Source organism: Corapipo altera, unplaced genomic scaffold (genome assembly GCF_003945725.1).
Source record: "Corapipo altera isolate COAL_440 unplaced genomic scaffold, ASM394572v1 44, whole genome shotgun sequence".
Taxonomy (NCBI): Eukaryota; Metazoa; Chordata; class Aves; order Passeriformes; family Pipridae; genus Corapipo; species Corapipo altera.
In genome coordinates, this window is record NW_020884880.1 from 7,268,160 (window position 1) to 7,282,696 (window position 14,537).

The 14,537-nt window shown below is 35.3% G+C and overlaps 1 protein-coding gene across 10 annotated transcripts in view; it reads right to left on the minus strand.

Annotated features, from left to right (window-relative positions):
• Nucleotides 1–14,537, minus strand: part of DGKB (diacylglycerol kinase beta) — a 387,634-nt gene that overhangs the window by 260,656 nt on the left and 112,441 nt on the right. For 7 of the 10 annotated variants that reach the window (XM_027639264.1, XM_027639265.1, XM_027639266.1 and 4 more), the window contains exons 3-4: nucleotides 11,380–11,456; nucleotides 5,303–5,323 (exon numbers count right to left, since the gene is read on the minus strand). In XM_027639264.1, coding sequence (XP_027495065.1) covers nucleotides 5,303–5,323; nucleotides 11,380–11,456 — 98 coding nt within the window. Of the gene's footprint in view, nucleotides 1–5,302; nucleotides 5,324–7,856; nucleotides 7,879–11,379; nucleotides 11,457–14,537 lie in introns of those variants that run through there. The other 3 variants (XM_027639269.1, XM_027639271.1, XM_027639272.1) reach the window with 2 other exon arrangements.

The following is a 14,537-nucleotide window of genomic DNA, read 5'->3' on the forward strand; positions in this document are numbered from 1 at the left end:
TTCTTTCTTTCTCTTACAGCAGTTAAGCCGTGCAATTTTATCATTTGCTTTTCTGCTTTACTGATGTACAGAGAAATGTAAGATCAAGAAAAAATCCAAGTATGCATATTTTAAGATTTATGCATATATGTGTATGTTCTGTGCCAACACACAGAACTCTACATGGTACAGACATCACAAGTCAGTATATCCTGAAACTAAGAATACATAAAACATGGTTCCTCAGTGAGGAATATACAAGGATATATACAAGTGAAGCAAGTTTTGGCATCCTTTATTGTATTATAAAGAAAACTATATAGAAGTTTTAACTATCCTCTATAATATTTTATCTCCTACCATACTAAGACATTTGAAGAGAAGCAATAATTTAGTAAGAAAGTGGCAGCTTCTGCCTCAAGCTCTACCCTAACAACAAACCGCAACTGAAGGGGTCTAATGGTCTTCTATATTTTCCTAGCTGGTGTAAATGCAACAACCAGTTCCACTGGATGACATGTAGAAAGAAGGAAGAGAAGCTCTATCACTCCACTTTCTTTTTCCTCACAAGACACCAAAAAAGCAACTTATTAATAGTCTCTTGACAAAAGACTATTGTGGACCCCATTGTGGATGGGGTAGGGCAGGGAGGGGTAGAATAATAACTCCTTTTAATCCTCCCTACCACACTGGCCACATAAATGGGAACAAGACATGATCTAGTGTTTGAAATTAATCTCCACCCATAAATTCTTTTAAAATATCACATTCTCTTTGTTTTTTTCTTCTTTTAGATTTGTAAAAAATATTTCAACATAAGCCATTGTTTTTATTTTCCTGAAAAACAGAATGGGAGAAGAAAGAATAAGAAAAAAAAAAAAGGATAAATAATTTCTTTCAAGAGACTTGCATGAAAAATGATTTTTACTTATTACAGAGAAAATTTCAGAAATAATGGAAAGAGAATTATGGTGAAATGTAATTATCAATTAATTACTTTTTAAATTATGTTGCCTGATCTCAAAATGGTGCCAAAAATGTAGAGTTATAATCAGCTTTCATCTACTGACAGTAATAGCTCTGAGTTATTTTTTAGGTTTGGGTAAGTTCCTTTAACTGATTATTTATTTTTAAACAATTTGTATTGACCCAAAAAAGAACTACTGAAAAATTTTCTAGGTTTTTGGGAAAAAAAAAGCAAGGACCGTATAGAGAGGGTTAATAAGCTAAAAACCATTAATTACTGAGAATACATAATTTTTTTCTGTTTTAAATATATTTCTAATGTTCAAAGGTAGAATTTTGCAATTACTCATGAAGATTGGCTTTGTTCATCAGAGTAAAGTTTGATTTAAATTGAAAGCCCTTAGCATTTTCTGATCTAAGCATTTGCTTTAATACAGTTTTTACATAATTAATTTTGAAAATTCTGGTAAACAAACAAAACTAATTCTTAGCTAAAGCAGCCTCCAAATTCTCATCTGCTGATATGAATGTTTACAGAAAAAAAAAAAAAATAAAAATCACACACTCTCACAGGCTGCTCCTACCAAATATTCCATATGGCCAAATAATATTTGGATATTACCGCTACACAGACATATAGTACTGCCAAAATTTTCCTTCAGCTCTTCAAAGAAGTAAAAGCAACAAAGCATCTGAAATGGAAATAGGAAAATTTTTATGCAATAACTAGATTTTTAAGCATAATCTTCTACTACTTTCTCATGTTATTAAAACAAATTGATGCCAATTACCAAAATAAGTCTGGAATGTATACACCAACCACTGCAGTCTCATCCCAATCTTATATTTGGTTAAAAGAAAAACCAAAGACACTTTATTGCCAGCAGTTTTTCTTTAGTACATAATTCTATACATGCACAAGTTTGTACATCCATAAGTACTACACATATAAATACGTATATTTAATACATTATTTTTACTAAATATGCCATATTTACAATACAAATGTGGCGATGTTTCCTAAGAAGAAGGAGTGTTAAGGCACATTCTAGAAGGATCTTGTAGGAGATTACCACCCAGGGTCTTTTGAAATTACTACAAACCAAACAAAGTGACAAGTATATAGATTGCATTCTATCCCACAAGAATTTGTCATCCAAAAATCACAATTACTACAGAAGTTAGGAAAAAAAGAGTAGGCAGCATGGTTCAGACTAAAACCAAATAAAATAGCAAAATGAATGAATCCCTAAAAAAGTCAGTTATGACAAAAAGTTCAGGTTGAAACAAACAATTTATCTGCTTGTGAAGATTGTGTAAAAACCTAGTGACAAATATATCTGAATTATCATTTTCATAATGTGGTTAAAATTAAGAAAAATAATTTTTCTGCACATGTTTTGTATCAGTAGTTTTTTACATATTTTACTTGTAATGACCTTCTCTGCCCATTGTAAACTTTTGTGGAGGTTAGTTCAGCTACATTTATTAAAAATAATTGCTACAGCACTTTTTGTAAGAAACTAGTCACTGTCCATTAATCCCTCTTTAGTTTTGAAGTATACTTGACAAACTTCCACTTCAGGAATTAACTGTTTTCTGACATTTAACTAATTTTGAGCCTGACTAACTGGAACTTTCATTTGAAATAATCACTTATACCAATAGAAAAAGGTTTAAAATGTCCCATTCCATTTGTCAACAACTTACATCTACTTTACCCCAAGTAAATTTACAGGTTTTACTAAAAGTGTAGCTATGATAATTAAGTTTGAGTTTCTCCTTACCAGAATTTAAAAGTTTAGTTTAGAAAGAGGTAAAAAGATATGAGCAGTGGCATCTGCTTAGTTATATATGCATACATTCATATACATCAATACCTGTATTGCATAAGAGGACTTCAAGACATTTCCATTAGTTGATTAATTCCTGCAATAAATTATAATTTAAAATATTTTTCTATATTTTTTTCTCTGTGCAGTTTCATAAATATTATCTAGATGTCACCATGCAGGTGAATCAATTGTAGCTGCAGCCATCATCATAAAAACCAACCCAGAAGATAACATATTGTTCTTCAGAATGAATACAGTAAATAAAAAAAACCAAACCAAAACACACACACACATACAAAAAACCCACTCACAAATAAATATTCTGTGCAAAAGTCTTTAAACTGTCTTTCTTAATGTAACGAGGCTCATAAAGCTTAAACATACGGTACTGTGCAATACAAAAAAGTAGAGCAAAAGAAGGACACAGATGGGATCTTAAGGCAGAGAAGGGAAGCATCAAAAGGAAAGGAAGATATCAAGGAGGGAGATTAGCACTGTTAGCATAGACTCAGAAAAGGAGACAGAGGGACCACTAAAGATCATAAAAAATGTTCCAAAGCAAACAGTTTTGCAGCAGAAACTGACTATCTGAAACATTTTACACCTCAATGCCCTCAACACACTCCACAGAAAACAGGTTCACAGCCAGACTGCCAGCATCTTTGCCTGGCAGGCTTCCCAACTCTCTAGGTATCCAGGAAGCTCTCCCTAGAAATCTTGCCCAGAGCACCAGAAAAACACTGAGTTTCCAGTGTCTAAAACATAAACTTTTCTGCTGGTGATATTCTCAAGATGCTACATTTTTCTCTTTCATAGCTAGAATTATACAACTCCAGCTTCCTAAACGTGAGGGACAGGCTTCTCCTACATAATATATATGCTATAATTCTGCACATCCCACTAACCCTTCTGTAAATTAGTTCCAAATTGAGTTCACTTTTTCACATGTGGGTTTTGCAGTACCTTTTTCATAGAAAATTAAATCTTCCTATCTATAGGAGAAATACTTCCCTTCATATATTATAACAAGGTAAGGTCTTTAAAGTAAGTTAATATTTTCTGTCACATCAAAGAACATAGCTTAGGGAAAAAGCACAAAAAATGCTTTCAAACCATATTTCTGTGTGCTTGAAATTTTAATTAGTTTTCCACATATGTCAGTGGGCCTAAGACACTACCTTTTTTTACAAGTTTTGTCTTGTTCTCAGACCACCATGGCCACAGGAGTACTATTACAACATCCTAGTAACATATTTCTCCTCTTCATGACCAAACCACAATGATGCTTTGCATTCATCCTGTGATCAATTATATACACATCAATTTATCTAAAAATGCCACTCGTGCCAGGGTACAGCACACTGTACTCTGCATGAGTGCATTTCATTCCATTTACTATAGTCCATAAAATCATCAAGCTTTTCCAGTGTAGTATCCAGAATTTCTCAATTTTAGCAACAATTCCTAAATTTGGTTTAGTATGTTGATTTTATTAGTATTCATCTAATTTGACAAAGTTATTAGCTAAATATTGATGAGATTAGTCTCAAGACTGGTCATAGACACACTGCTTTAACCTGAAAACCTTCTCTTTCAAGACCCACTGTAGTCACTCTGCTAGCTTTCTAAAAAAAGTAACTTTGGTAATCTGAAAAAAACTGAATCCTTTTGTGAACAGGGAGTACTGCTCTTAGTAACACACCTCCAAAAACTCAACTGGCCTCTGACCCCAGGAAGTGAGGGTTTCCTACAAAACTAATCCTTTCACTCTCTTGACTTTTTCATTGTTCTCATGTTCTAGCTGCCTCTTGCCAGAACAGCAGAGAAGGGGCTTTTTAGCACCTCTATGCTACAAAGAAAGAATAACTGGGTCATTTTAAAAAACCTGTTCATTTCATTAGTCCTTCTTCCCTAGCTTTTTTCTTTTTTTCATTTTACTTTTATACCTGGTTTTAGGCTACTGAAGCTTCTCAGGAGTAGACTCTTGGGTTGATGATCAGCTCTTTAACCATTTCTCTTGCAATCGCTGCAAAGTCACAATCGCTTAAAGCACACTATAAGCCTTATTCAAATTATTAAATCTATTTTTTAAGCCTTCAATTTTAAGCCTGCTACATATAAATGGTATTATATGGTTATAGAATCTGTATTTAATATTTTTTCCGATGTGTGTTCTTGTCCTTTTAGAATAATAAAAACCATTACAAGATCTCACAGGAAGCAGAAATTTCTGTGACAAATATGGAACAAGTCAATTACTTTCTCTTAACTTATTTCTCATATTCAACTCAATTAATGTTAGCAAAATTATGTACTGTGAATGATAAAAATGAAGTTCAGTGAAAAAGTCTGCCACCATAAACGGAGTGCACTCTGCTCTCAGCTTTAAATATTCATCTATTATCTGACAGAATAGCCACATGCAGTATTTATTAACAAGTACATCTCAATGAAAAGCCTACAAAATAAAGATACTGAACCCATGCATAAAAAAAGAAAAAAATCAAATTAAGATTACTTACTTGATTAAGTATATCCTGTTTCTGTAAGGCATGCAAGGAAAGAAAGAAGACACGTACATTAGTGCAGTGTCATAACACTAAAGCTCTATTTTTGTAAAAGAAATATTCTTGGTGAAAGGTTAGTGATTTAAATGAACAGGTTTGAGAGATTAGATAGAATATCCCATTTTTCTGCATTAGCACTTAAGTCAAGAAAACGGCTCGAAGTCAGCATGCTAGTCTTGATTAGACAGTGCAAGAAATTTACTTTTAAACATGCAGTGATACTTAACCAAGGAAAAAAAAATTAAATCTAATGCTTGCCTTTCATCCCTGTGTACTTTAAAAAATAATAAAAAAAAAATTGTTACCAAGAAGAGCTGTTTAATGCAAGAACTTATCAGAATGAAAAAAATGATAAACTACATAAATCCTATTAAAAAAAAAAAAAAAGACAAGAGAAAAAAGTATGACATCCAGGGAGCTCTGTAGAAGATTGAGAATGGGTCCACAACAACCTAATGAGGTTCAACAAATCCAAGTGCAAGGTGCTACTTTGGTTCGGGACAGTCTCGAGTACGAGTATAGACTGGGAGACCTCACTGACAGCAGCCCTTTGGAGAAGGACCTGGGGGTTATGAGGGATGAAAAGCTGGACATAAACCAGCAGTTCATGCTTGCAGCCCTGAAGGCCAACTCCATCCTGGGCTGCATACACAGAGGTGTAGCCAGTAGGTTGAGGCAAGTGCTTTTGTCCCTCTACTCTGCCCTTGTGAGACCCTGCCTGAAGTGATGCATCCAGCTCTGGGGTCCTCAGCATAAAAAAGACATCGACCTACTAGTGCGGGTCCAGAGAAGGCCATGAAGATGATCAGAGGAATGGAGAACCTCTCTTGTGAAGACAGGCTGAGAGGGTTGGAGTTGTTCAGCCTGGAAAAGGCTCCAGGGAGATATCATAGTGGTCTTTCAGTACCTGAAGTGGGCTTATAAAAAAGACTGAGAGGGATTTTTACATGGGCAAATAGTGATAGGACAAGTGGAAACAGATTCGAATTAAAATAGGAGAGATTTAGATTAGCTGTTAGGAAGGAATTCTTTACTCAGAGGGTATTGAGGCACTGGAACAGGTTGCCCAGAGAAAATGTGGATTCCTCATCCCTGGAAGTGTTCTAGGACAGCCTGGATGGAGTCTTGAGCAACCTGATCTAGTAGGTGGCTTCCCTGCTCAAGCCGAGGGGGTTGGAACTAGATGATCTTTAAGGTCCCTATCAACCCAAGTCACTCTGTGATTCTAAGATAAACACATTAACAAGAAAAGGAGGGCTACGGAGACTCTTCATCCTTTATTGGATGCAGGCAAAATCATGTCAATAAAAGATGAGGAAAGGGCAGAGGTACATAATGCTTTCTTTGCCTCAGTCTGTAATAGTAAGACCAGTTGTTCTCGTGGTACTAAGCCCCCTGAGCTGGAAGGTGGGGATAGGGAGCAGAATGAAGCCTCCAGAATGCAAAGGGAAATCGTTGTCCACACCACTTAAGACACATGTGAGTTTATGGAGTCAGATGGGATCCACCCAAGAGCACTCAGGGATCTGGTGCAAGTGCTTACCGAGCCACTTTCCATCATTTACCAGCAGTCCTGGCCAATGAGGGAGGTCCCACTTGACTGGAGGTTGGCAAATGTGACACTCATCTACAAGAAGGGTTGGAAGGAAGATTCAAGTAATTACAGACCTGTCATCCTGACATCAGTGGCATGGAAGGTCATGGAGGAGTCCATCTTCAGTGCCATCACATGGCACATACAGGAGAACCAGCATGAGTTTTGGAAAGGCAGGTCCTACTTGACCAACCTAAACTCCTTCTGCGACAAAGTGACCCACTTAGTAGATGAGGGAAAGGCTGTAGTTGTTGTCTACCTGGACTTCCACAGAATTGTTATGATTAACGTTGGAAAACCTCTGAGGTCTTTAGAATAGCCTCTGACACTGCATTATCCTGGAGAAACTGTCTGCTCATGGCTGGGACAAGTGCACTCTTTACTGAGTAATAAACTGGTCAGATGACTGAGCCCAGAGAGTGGTGGTCAATGTAGTTCAATCTGTAGGTCAATCTGGTAGTCAGTCACCAGTAATGTTTCCCTTGACTTGGTGTTGGTGCCAGTCCTGTTAAATATCCTTGTCAACAATCTGGACAAGTTTATCAAGTGTAGCTTGGTCAGTTGAGTGGGAGTTTTCATTTCCTACTTGAGGGTAGGAAGGCTCTGCAGAGGGATCTGAACAGGCTGCATCAATGGGCTGAGAACAAAGGTATGAGGTTCAAAAAGGTCAAGTGTCATGTCCTGCACCTGGGTCACAACAATCCCATGCAGCACTACAGACTTGGGAAAGAGTGGCTGGAAAGCTGTCCAGTGGAAAAGGATCTGGGGTTGCTGGTTGACAGCAGCTGAACATGAGCCAGCCGTGTGCCCAGGTGGCCAAGAGGACCAATGACATCCTTGGCAAACAAGAAATTATGATGCATTCAAAAAGGATGACAACACTATGACTACAAGCACACGATATTGTGTACTTACTGACCATTTAGATACCTTTAGCTCTATCTGCTTTCCTAATTCTTGTTAACCTATTCAATGCTCCCCTCAAAGTGAAAAGACTGAAATTAATTAATAAAAATAAATCTCAAATAATGAAAAGAATATTTGTAAATCACAGCTTTCCAAGAGGCTAGTCTTAACCTACCTATGCGTCTTATATCCAGGTATAAAATCCATTCTTAACTACCTATTTGATATTGACTTAGTGAAGAAGGTGAAAGGGCAGAGATTCAGTAGAATTTGCAGAAATTTTGGTAATCTCTTTTACATTGAAAGCAGAAATTAAAAGCTTCATAAATAAACTCCCTATAATAGATAATTTTCTGATATTCAAATATATCATTTTCCCTAAGCCCAAAATCCACTCACTTGACAAGACATAAAATAACGTAAAAAAAAAAAAAAACAGATTACTTCAGGTAACAAACTCCAAATACCAGTAGCTTTTCTTTTGCTATTTGCATCCCATTAGATCAGCTTGTGATAAAAAACTGCAATATAGAAGCAATGGAGTGGAGTAAATTCCTGAATCCTTTAAGCAGAGGGAAGTTTGAATCAGGAAGTTCCTAAGGCTTTATCTTAAGTACATAAATATATCACTCTGCTGTTTTTGCCATAGCTCTTCTGTCCCATGTTTATTGGTAAAAAAATAGCACCATCCTTTGGTAGAACAAGACTTGAAAAAAACACTTTGAGTGCTTATAAAATAACAATATAGGAAACAGAGAGTTAAAATGGAAATATGATGGTATCCTCTACAAAACCCAGAAACAAAACAGAAGTGTTGTCTATAATATGTGTAAATAAATAGCTGGACTATGACTGATCTCAGCTGGATCAGTCAATTTTCGTCATCCCATTTACAGATAATCAATTATTTACTTCTAACCCATGAAGTCCTCATCCAACCACATAAAATCAATGTGCAAATCATTCTGTAAAGAGTTTATCCACACAGCAGGTTGAATGCATGACAAAAATACAGGTACACCTGTGTAGAGGCAGCTCTCTTGTCAGAACAGTCACTCAGTGGCAGAGGAAATCTCAGCCACTTTGCTTTCAGTTCAGCAGCTTATGGCATGAAACTTGAGCTAACAAATCCTACCAGATCTAAAGTAGCTTTGTTGCTAGGTATGTTTTCTTTATGTTGCACTCCCTGAAGTCTAAGTGCTAAGCAGTAAAGTACAAAAGCTGTCAGATTTAGCCTAGGTCCAACATTGACCCAGCAGTGGCAGAGAGCTTGATCCCTGCTGAAGACATTGAAGTCACCACAGAGTGTCTGACTTGCATTCTTCCTCCCATTCCCTCCTCTCGTCTTGCTCACTGCCTTGCGTGTTCTGCTGCTCTATAATCCCTGGATGTTGCAATACACTAGCAGGATTCTGTAAACAAATAGCTGTGAAACGAAGAACTGGGAGACACTGTGCAGTCATAGACTGGTCTCAAGACCAGCCGTGTTTATTAATTCCAGCTTTGCACAAATTTTGCCAATTCACCTGGCTTCAAATTAGAGCAGTTGTCCTGGGTGCCCATGCTGATCACATTTTGCCATGACTCAACATCCACACACCCCCAAGCTGGAAGAATGACTTTGTTTAAGAGACTAATCACACCACTTTAAATAATGATGTTTATACACAATTGATAATTTGATAACATGTTACCTGCTTGGCAACATATTATTAAAATATCCATAAAATACACATTTTTCACTTTAACAGGGACCCTTCACAAAACTGAAGACATTGTATGATGACAAAGTGAAAAATTAGAAAAAAACCCATGAATAATATATAAAGACCATTTTATCACATACACTAAGAACACAGAGAAAATTGCAGAAGTTAAAAGTAAAATAAAAAAAAAGCAAATACAGAGTTTGTAAATCAATAGTTCACACTTTTCCTGAAAAAAAAGAACAAACAAAAAATTTGCCTATATTCTAATAAAAAACAGTAGGTCCTACAGCCTATGTTACACTGGACAACAGAGTAGATGATCACAACATTCCCATCCTTTTATATTCTATGATTGCATTTAACTAAAAGCCTGGAAATTTAAGATGATCATCTACAGCATCAACTTATACTATTTTACTGAATCACAAAACTTTTTCCCCAGAAGCTGATTAAAATGACCAACATTTTGCTTTCCAAGTACAAAGTGTCAAATAATTTCTCAATACTTAATGAGTTATAACTATCTTAGTTGCCAGTAATTCTTGTCTTTTACACCCTGAAATGTAAGATTAAGTAATTTTCATAACGGTTAGCACATTTTTCTGTCCTGAATTTCACGTAATGTGAGCACAGTTAGAAACATTAATATTAGAAACATTACTGAAACAGGTTTTTATTTAGCTACATTCTGAATCACACTATTAGGATGTGCTAAGCAAATACAAACTTCAAATGAGGATAAGAAAAGAATACAATCTGGCTTTTTCTACCAGCCAAACCAGAATACTCTGTGTAGTGGCGAATCTGTAGTGACAATGCGCAAACACTTTTCTTTCCAGCTCAATTCTTTGTTTCATAACATCAGAAAATCCCACTACTAGAAACAGCACAAGAGAAACAGAATTTTAAAAGAACAGATTTTACTAACTTCTGAAATTATGCTTAACATGTCAAATCTTTAAAAATAATTGAAAAGCATGTTAATCTTATAATAAGGTTTGTGGGGTTGTTTTGGTTTTTTGGTTTGGTTTTTTTTTTTTTTTTTTTTTTAGTGGGGGTATGTCTGTGTGTTGATTTTGGCTGGGATAGAGCTAATTTCCTTCACAGTAGCTTGAACGGGGCTATGTTTTGGATTTGTGCTTAAAACAGTGTTGTGATCCAGACATGTTTTAGTTCTGGCTAAGCAGTTTTTACATAGCACCAAGGCCTTTTGTGCTTCTCACCCCACGAAGTTGGGAGGGGGCACAACTAAGACAGCTGATCCCAACTGGCCAAAGGGATATTTCATACCATATGGCATGCTGGTCAGTATATAAAGCTGGGGGAAGAAGAAGGAAGTGGAGACCACTCAGGGTGATGGCATTTGTCTTCCCAAGTAACCATTATGTGTCAAAGCCCTGCCTTCCTGGAGATGGCTGAACACTTGCCTGCACATGGGAAGTGGTGAATTTTGCTTTGCCTGTGTGCACAGCTTTTGTTTTACTTATTAAACTGTCTGTTTTGATTCTCTCCCCACCTCACTGTGGAGGAAGGAGTGAGCGAGTGGCTGTGTGGAGCTTAGCTGGGGTCAAACCATGACAGTTCGTTTCTTTAAATCTTAGAAAAAAAAAAAAGTGGGTTTATGTAAATGATTAAGACCATCTGTCTAATGTGATATTCATACATTTTTAATTTTTCAAAATACTCATATTTTTGTTTTTCAAACAGTTTCAAATACCCCAAACAGCTGATTTATAAACAATCTTCTATTTCAAATGCTTAGATTGGCTACATTTGCAAATTCTCCCCACCATTTCTGATGATTAAGAAAGAAGAAGAATTACCCCTTCAGGATTATATTTTGCTAACACACCACTGCCATGGAATTCTTCTAAGACATCCTTAATTTTCTTGGTGGAATCTGAATAAAGAATAAAGAGAGAGAAAATGAAAATACGGAAAACTGATTTACATAATATGAACTGTAATTAACAAAACAACAATCAAAACTGCTAATAGCTTTTCTCAATGCACATTAGTAATTTTCTTTAGCTGTTCAAGAGAGCTGTGGGCACAAAGAAAATGAGAACATACAATACCCTCTCACCAAACACTGTAAAAGCATCAAGCAAAAAAAATGCTCAGAAACAAACACTCCTTGATCCAATCCTTAACTATTAAGTAGGATATTTCTAAAGGAGTTGTTTGCAGGATTATTTCAAGTCACTTATCTTGTCCTGAAACCTGAGTCACCCAAAAAACACGGACATTCCCACCAACTAAATCTCCTTTGGCAGAGCTGCCAGTGAGTAGAGGAACTGTCAGAGTAGCCAGACAATATGAAGATAAAGGGGAACCTTGCAGAAAAAAAATCTTCATTGGTCATGTCACAGAAAACAAATGTTGCCCTCAAAACCTCAATTTTTGCAGACCTCTAAGATATTCTAGCAGCTGTCAGTTACAGTAAATTTTGGATGTCTTTTGTCTAACAGAGTTGTGCAAATCCCTGGAATTCAGAAGCATGTAGATATAACTTTTTTGACTTGTTTTTAACAGTCTATGTGCAGAAAAACAAAGCAGTTATCTCAGTGAGTAGCCACTACATAAAACCCTTTAACTCAGATTTACTTGGAATTCATCATGCACATAATTTTCTTTTCCACATTAAATACCTCAGCAATACAATAAAAATAATTTTAACTCAATTTTTTTCTTTAAAATACAATAGTTGAGTGTAAAATGGTCAAATGTGCATAATGGCCACAAGACTGAAGTAAACCATGAACTAGTAATGAGTAGCAGATGCAATGAAGAAGAGGTAAACTTAATGTCTGCACCTTTATTTCTACAACAAAACCTGGAAGGAAAGGAGACAAGTAAGGACTATCACATGAGCAATTAGTCAAACACTTAATATTACAAACATTACAACCTAATCTGGCTGTTGTTAATTATATAAATAAAATATAGTACTGTAATAGTTCTTAGACTTTAAAGAAATCCAGTATCTTAAACCTGATTCTAAAACATATATTTAGCAAAGTATGTGACCTGTAAGGAGACAATATAGTGCAAAGGATTTGAAAAATAGATATGTAACAGTTCATAACAGCTAAAGACCACTAAATGGATGTATATCAATAGTACTGTCAACTGTAAGCAATGGAGTTTAAAAGGTCTCATGGGCAGTCAGAGCAAATATTTATTTGATAAAGTCATCTATAGTCTTATTGCTGTGTCATTTCAAATACAACAAAAATTACAACTTTATGTGAAAAAGACAAATGAACTATAAAAAGAATAAATAAATATAAGAAATAAAATTTATTATGAGCTGTAATTAGAAGTTGGTGGATTAGACATTTACTGTTTAGGACAAGTACATAAATTGATGAATGACAAAAATTTATTTTTTATTTGGTTTCTATTATTTTAATATGTTTTCCAGTATTCATATACATGGCTGTATGTAAAAATCATTGCATCATTGCGTCTTATGATAATGAATTCAACAACTATGAAAGCAGCGATGTGAGATGAGATGTATAACAGAGGTGACTGAATGCTGAAAAAAGGATTTTTCTTAACTTTGGAGGAAAGAGGTTAAACAGACATCAAATAGAAAGACAGCAAGGTCTCCTCACATATTTTTATGAAAAAAAACCCCATAAATAAAATACATATGGACCACTTTCTAGAGGTTTTAAAACAGTGTTTTGAGGTTTTCTTCCAGCAATGACCATGCTTCTTTCATTTCAAATTTTGTCGGTCTGTTCATCTTTAAATCAGTATTATGCTTATGCAACTGTACTTAAAAGCAAAACCAGCGTTATGTTACTTATTGGAAATTAATTAAATCCTTGCTTTCCACTTTTTTTCATACTTTTCTTAGTCAAGTAGCAAGATAGTCAATATGCACAGCAACAACATCTTTTTCATGCTTAAAACAGTTCATATCCAAGAAGCACAGCTAGTTTCATGTTTGAAATAACTGTCAAGATAAAAATGGCCTGTGTATGTAACTTCTGCTTTAGCTGTCCAGCAAAATTTTTCAAGAGATTTCCACATTCTGGTCAGGAGCTGTAATTGTTTTGAGCACTAAAGGCAAGGCAGAATCATGTTTTCCAATCTTTTGTTCACAGTCATTCAATCATTTTTTCAGTTCATGTGACAGTATCCAAGCTAGAATAGAGATCTTTCAAAATGCTCAAAATGACATATCGATATTTTAAGTCAAACACCAACGCACAATCTTCTGCATGTGTACTCTTCAACAGTGCTGACAATCCTCAGAAAAATTAATTCTCCTTCCTCAGCCTCTAGCAGGCAAACTAGTACTAGGAATATGGTCCATCTTTCATAAGTTGACCTAAAGAGATATGAAGAATACATAATTTTCAAGTTTCACTCTTGTTTGGAGAACAAATTAAAAAAAGTAAAAACAGGAAACAGTGTCTTAGAATATTCTATTCAATAGAAATGAGAAACTCCAATAAAATGTTATCAAGTATAGTTTAAAAAAAAAGTCAAATACATGCTTTCCATCAAGAAATAAACAAAAAATTCCAGAAAATATACAAAGAAGTAACTAGATATTTTTCCTAAGTTTTTTTTTTCCTAAGTTTTCTAAGCAGGAAATAACAACAATGCTATGGATTCCATTATAGTTTTGTCTGATACAAATCATCTACATAATCACTGGAAAATGATGATGTAAACACAAGCATCTAACCAGAATCTGTGTTCTCACTGTTACCCAAAAGTACAGATGTTCTGCTTAACTTAGCAACTTAGCACTTCGAAGCAATCTTAGTAAATTCATAAGCCCTACTCATGTTAAAACACAAATATGGTCTTAAACTCTGTTGGATTATGCCTACCTCTTTTTAAAACAAAGGACAAATTCCTTCTTTGTCTAAGTCTCTGTATTCCAAGCTCTCCTCATGAGAAAGTTTCTAAATACATGTAGATATAGTACATAGCTTGTCATGGCAGCACTTAA